This window comes from Salvia splendens, chromosome 2 (genome assembly GCF_004379255.2).
Source record: "Salvia splendens isolate huo1 chromosome 2, SspV2, whole genome shotgun sequence".
NCBI classification, from domain to species: Eukaryota; Viridiplantae; Streptophyta; class Magnoliopsida; order Lamiales; family Lamiaceae; genus Salvia; species Salvia splendens.
This window is the reverse complement of record NC_056033.1, coordinates 37,532,064-37,538,343: the sequence shown is the minus strand read 5'-3', so window position 1 is coordinate 37,538,343 and position 6,280 is coordinate 37,532,064. Positions and strand designations below refer to the sequence as shown.

The 6,280-nt window shown below is 38.7% G+C and overlaps 1 protein-coding gene across 1 annotated transcript; it reads left to right on the top strand.

The window, feature by feature from the left end:
* Positions 1-1,856: 1,856 nt before the first annotated feature.
* On the top strand, positions 1,857-5,181 carry LOC121765779 (pentatricopeptide repeat-containing protein At2g44880-like). The gene has a single exon (XM_042162010.1). The coding sequence runs from the start codon at positions 2,021-2,023 to the stop codon at positions 5,045-5,047; it is 3,027 nt and encodes a 1,008-aa protein (XP_042017944.1). The 5' UTR covers positions 1,857-2,020; the 3' UTR covers positions 5,048-5,181.
* The last annotated feature ends 1,099 nt before the right edge of the window (positions 5,182-6,280 follow it).

Sequence of the window (6,280 nt, the reverse complement as noted above, 5' to 3'; positions counted from 1 at the left end):
CCCCCCAGGAAAAAAATATTTTTCGTGTAGGGATATCACAGTATCCTTACTCAAGATGCTGTGAAAATACTCTACGGTCTTCTCCCCGGATTCTTTCCGGCTAGAAGACCCCTTATCCCCTTTCCTACCGCTACCTGACTCAGAAGAAGAAGAAGACATAGTTCTTACTCTTTGAAAGTCTGAAGAAATTCTGAAGAAATTCTTGAAAGCGGAAGGAAATTTTTACGCAAAAGAGAGAGAATGCAGAAGAAGCAATAGCAAAAGTGTTCAAATGATGAAGAAAGGACGTATTTATCAGATTCGGAGAAGATTTCAAAATCATCGCACCGTTTCGAATCCCACCTTTTCAGGATTCAACGGCCGGATTTTACTGTCGCATTTAATGCAGTCACGCGCAAGGCACGTCCCCTAACGTCAGCCTCCCCCGTACCTTTATCCAGAATGCCGAAGTGACTCGCTTCGCCGAAGTGATTCACTTCGCTTTTCGGGGGGGTAGTGATGGGGTACGTACTAAACAAGCCCAATAGCAGTGACGGCCCATCAGCCCAAAGCCCAAGGAAGAGTATCAGTTCGGCATTACCAAAGAGTTCGGCCCCAGCCTACAGCTCGGTAAAAGCCGACCAATCAAGCTCTACTCTCAGATCGGCAAAAGCTGCTCGGCAATAGTTCAGCAGTTCGGTCCCCAAGGAAGAGTATCAGTTCGGCATTACCAAAGAGTTCGGCCCTAGCCTACAGCTCGGTAAAAGCCGACCAATCAAGCTCTACTCTCAGATCGGCAAAAGCTGCTCGGCAATAGTTCAGCAGTTCGGTCCCCAAGGAAGAGTATCAGTTCGGCATTACCAAAGAGTTCGGCCCCAGCCTACAGCTCGGTAAAAGCCGACCAATCAAGCTCTACTCTCAGATCGGCAAAAGCTGCTCGGCAATAGTTCAGCAGTTCGGTCTCAGTTTTCAACCGAACTGGGAGATAGTGGACTCATGCAGAACCTCCACGACCTCCACTACACGATCTATTTAGTGGTGGACCCATGCAGGATCTCATGACCTCCACGACATCCACGATCTAATTAGTGATGATGTAAGCCACGACCTAATTAGTGATGATGTAAGCCACGACCTAGTTAGTGGTGATGCAAGCCACGATCTTAGTTCAATGTATAAATAGAACTTAGATCAGATAGACAAAGAGGGGGAGAAAGCTCTCTAGACATCAAATATCATATAGCAAGTCTGTATTTGTAAGCTGGTAAACCAGATCAAGCAATACAATCTTGCCCTCCTTTCTTCCCGTGGATGTAGATTTACCTCAGTAAATCGAACCACGTAATTCCTTGTGTCGTGATCTATATTTTCTTTTACCTGCATTTACTACCATCAAAAATTCGCCCAACCATCAGTATGAAATATGGTACTCCTTTAAATTTAAGACTAGTTTTGGAATAATTCAGTAATCCCTTGTGTTGGTTTTGGAGAGGGGATTAAGATTGTTCTACTTTAGTCACTTTCAAAAGGTTATCAAGCAGTATAAGCTAATTCCAATTGTATAATTATAATTATATCTTTATTTAAATAGGCACGCAATATATAATAAAATATTGCGATTCCATTCTTCAATTAATTTATAGAGTAAATTGCCAAATAAAAACGTATAAATTCATTTGTCATCTCAGATTTATAATAATTTTAAGGGTAAATTGTCAAAAATCATAAGTTTGATTAATTTATGGTTTATTCTGTAACTTCAAAAATATGTCAGAAAAATAATGATCAATTTTCTCATGTTGATTTCTTTTGAAATTGTTGATATGGAAGTAAAAAATTCATAGTAGATGTCGATGAATTAAAAGTGTTATCTAATCATAAAAAATGACATCATTTAGGTACAAATTAAGAACAAATTGATGGTTTTGAAAACATAAAGTCTTACTATTACTGTATAAAAAATGCCATCAAAATATAAATTAGATAGTACTATAAAAAAAAACTACTAGTGCTAGTAAATAAAATTGGAGCCGAATTTGCAATGGAAGCGAGTTGCTCGTCTCCGCCATGGGGCCCCACAGCGAGACATTGTTTCTTCCTCCTTCAAAGAAAAACCCACCGCATGGCCACCCTCCTCCAAATCCACGCTTTCATGCTCCGCCACGCCCTCGATACAAACCTCAGCCTCGTCACCATGTTCATCACCGGCCTCTCCTCAGCTGATCCGCGCAGCGGCATTCGTCACGCGCGCCAACTGTTCGATCAATTGCCGCAACAACCCGATGTCCCCCTATGCAACGCGATGATGAAGTCCCACCTCGCTTCTCTTCAGTTCTCTGAAGCCATTCATCTCTATAATTGTCTTAGGAGGGAGGAAGGCTTCCTACCCGACAATTACACTTTTACCATTCTCACCAAGTGCTGCTTCTTGAATTCATCGATTTTGGAAGCGATGGAAGTGCACGCTCACGTGTTGAGATATGGTTTTAACTCGAATTTATACGTGGCAAATGCGTTGGTTGACATGTATGGGAAGATGGGGCAAATGGGCTTCGCTAGGAAAGTCTTTGATGAGATGACTGAGAGGAGTTCTGCGTCGTGGAACGCTCTCATATATGGGTATATCAGGGGTGGAGATATGGGTGCTGCGGAAGGAGTTTTCGATGCTATTGCTTCCATGCCTGAGAAGGATTTGTTGTCGTGGAAGATGATGATTGATGTGTATGTGAAGTCGGGGAAGATGGCATCAGCTGAGATGTTATTTTATGCCGTCCCTGAGAAAGATGTGGAGCTTTGGAATACTTTGATTGGCGGGTATGTGAAGTTAGGGGATATGAGATCAGCAAAGTTGTTGTTTGATGCCATGATGGAGAAAAATGTGGTGTCTTGGACCACCATGATGAATGGGCATGTGAAGCTAGGGCAAATGAGATCGGCTAAGATGATTTTTGATGCAATGCCAGAAAGAGATGTAGGATCTTGGAATACTTTGATTGGAGGGTATGTGAAGTTAGGTGATATTGCAGCAGCCAAGATGTTGTTTGATGCCATGCCAGAGAAAAATGAAGTGTCTTTGAGTATGATGATCAATGCTTATGTGAACACGGGAGACATGAGATCGGCTAACATGTTGTTTGATATTATGCCCGACAAAAATGTGGTTGCTTGGAGCACTATGATCAATGGCCATGCAAAGTTAGGGCAGATGAGAACAGCTAAGATGTTGTTTGATGCCATGCCCGTGAAAAATGTGATATCTTGGAATACTATGATAAATGGATATGTGAAGTTGAGGGACATGCTATCAGCCAAGATGCTGTTTGACGTCATGCCAGAGAAAAGTATCGTGTCTTGGACCACTATGATTGACGGGTATGTGAAGTTGAGGAACATGAGATTGGCGAAAATGTTGTTTGATGCAATGCCGGAGAAGAATGTGGTTGCTTGGTCCACTATGGTCAATGGATACGTAAATATGGAGGATATGAGATCGGCAAAGATGTTGTTTGATGCCATGCCAGATAAAAACGTGGTTTCCTGGAATACTTTGATTGGTGGGTTTGTGAAGTTAGGCGATTTAAAATCGGCTAAGATGTTGTTTGATGACATGCCCGAGAAAAATGTGGTGTCATGGACCACTATGATCAACGGTTATGTGAAGTCAAGGGAGATGAGATTAGCGGAAATGTTGTTTGATGCTATGCCAAAGAAAGATGTGGTGTCTTATAATACTTTGATTAAAGGGTATGTGATTTCAAGCGATATTAGATCAGCCAAGACATTGTTTGATACCATGCCGGAGAAAAATGTGGTGTCTTGGAATACTTTGATTGGTGGGTATGTGAAGATAGAGGATATGAAATTAGCCATGAAGTTGTTCGATGCTATGCCAGAGAAAGATGCGGTTTCTTGGAATACAATGATCAAGGGGTTTTTGAAGTTGGGGGAGATGACATCAGCCAAGATGTTGTTCGATTCCATGCCAGAGAAAGATGTAGTATCTTGGAATATGTTGATTGATGGATATGTGAAGTTGGGGGATATGAGATTAGCCAAGGTGATGTTTGATGCCATGCCAGAGAAAGATGTAGTCTCGTGGACAACTATGGTTCACGGATATAGTAGCATTGGTGATGTAGATCATGCTAGGCAGCTATTTGATATGATGCCTGGCAGGAATGTGTGTTCTTGGAGCACAATGATTGGTGGATACTGTAAGAAGAAGAAACCCCATCAAGCATTGCTGTTGTTCCAGCAGTTCCTCGCATGCAAATTGTTTGAGCCCGATAGAATTATGATTCTTGCTGTGCTTCCAGCCATTGCAGATTTGGGTGCTCTGGATTTGGGGAATCGGGTGTATGAATTCATGAAGAAAAAGAAGTTAGACGTATATGCAGATGTTTCGACAGCAGTGGTGCACATGTATGCTAACTGTGGGGAAATCGAGAAAGCAAGAAAAGTTTTTCACAAGGTTCAAACAAGAGATGCATCTATGTGGACTGCTTTCATCAACGGCTTGGCACTCAATGGGTGTGGCAAAGAGGCACTGCAAGCATTTGCAGATATGAAGAGAAACGGGTTCAACCCAAACGAGGATACTTTTGATGGTATCTTGTCAGCTTGCAGCTATGGTGGTTCAGTAGAGGAAGGAATCGGATGGTTCATTAAAATGGGAGAGTTGGGACTCAACCCTAAGCTAAAGCATTACAGCTGTTTAGTTGATCTCTTGGCTAGGGTTGGGTGCACGGAGGAAGCTGAGATATTGATTGAGAGCATGCCTTCTGAGGCTGATGAGATCATGCTGGCTTCATTGCTGCTTGGGTGTGTTCATGCCAAGGACGTTGCCAGAGCTGAGAAAGTGGTAAGAAAGGCGATGAATGTGAGACGAGCTAGAGAGGCTAAGAATGAGATGCGGTACAGCGCAATTGAGATGAATAACCAGATTTTGGTGGTGGTTGATGGAGATAAGTGCCTTCCGTTTTGGGAAGTCACACATTTGCTGTTGGATCAATTTCATATGCACATCAAGATTGTAGGCACACTAAGTTTATGGTTGGAAGTAGAGTAAGTTTTTGAGTTGAAGAAATAGTAGTAATTGATATTTGGAGGGAAATTGATAGATTATTGCACTTCATTTTAAAGGTCATAAATTGATAATAAAACGGTCATGAAATTGATCTTTACTGTGTTTCACAGAGCTGTTTTCTGTTTTGTGTAATTATATTTTCCATTTTTTTTTATTTAATTATTTTTAAAATGAAATTTATATTGTTAGTTTGGATTGAGGCCAGGGAGAAATATTCTTTTATTTCCAAATAATTTGAATTAGTTTGTATATTTGTTTCACTAACCTATTATTCTTATTAGTAGCTTTTTGGCATGTAAAAACAAATTTCACTAACTTATTATTCTTATTAGTAGTTTTTTGGCATGTAAAAACAAATTTAGTCAACAAATTCTTTCGAAAGGACTGATGATCGCTTAATCATCAAAAAATAAAATTACTATAATGCATTAACTAATTTTGTTATGCATCAAATTGATTAAAAATATAAATAAAGTGTGTGAACGATCATAGATTTTTTAACCAAGTGTACAAAAAGAGAAACAAGGTAAAATGATAAGAGAGAAATGAGAACAGCCAAAATAAAGGGGAGAGAATGAAGTGAGAAAGAATGAATTATATAATTTGAATGATCTAAAATAGTATTAAGGCATAAAATTGACAGACAAATAGAAATTAATTGGAATTGAATTTTTAGAAACTAGTTGGAATGTTTATTTTGAAGCCAACCTCAAATTTTAAATGTGAATAACTTTTTAATTATTTTAAAATAATAGCTAAAAAACAAAAATATTTGAAGAAAAAACAAAAACAAAAAATAAATATTTGAAGTTTTATATTTTCTCATACTTCTGAGAAATATATTTCGAAAATCTTGGAGAAAGAACTGCATGTTTTGTTGAGAAGAAAATGTTATAAATTTAAATTTTAAGTTTTGAATTTTTTTTCCAGCTAATTATGTAAAAATGCAAAATTAAATAAAATTGAGTAAAATTATCCACAAAAATCGAATCAAACGCTCAAAACTCTACTATATATTCATAATCCCACCATTTCACTCTTAATAATAATTTAATATATTTACTTAAATTAGGATAAAATTATTGAAATTAAAAAATATATATAATTAAAATATAATTATTATGCCAATAAAATAATACTTAAATTAAAAAAAGGAAATAAGGAGAAAACGAAAGGAAAAGTGTAATATACCTGCGCGGTGCCTCCTTCCGAGCC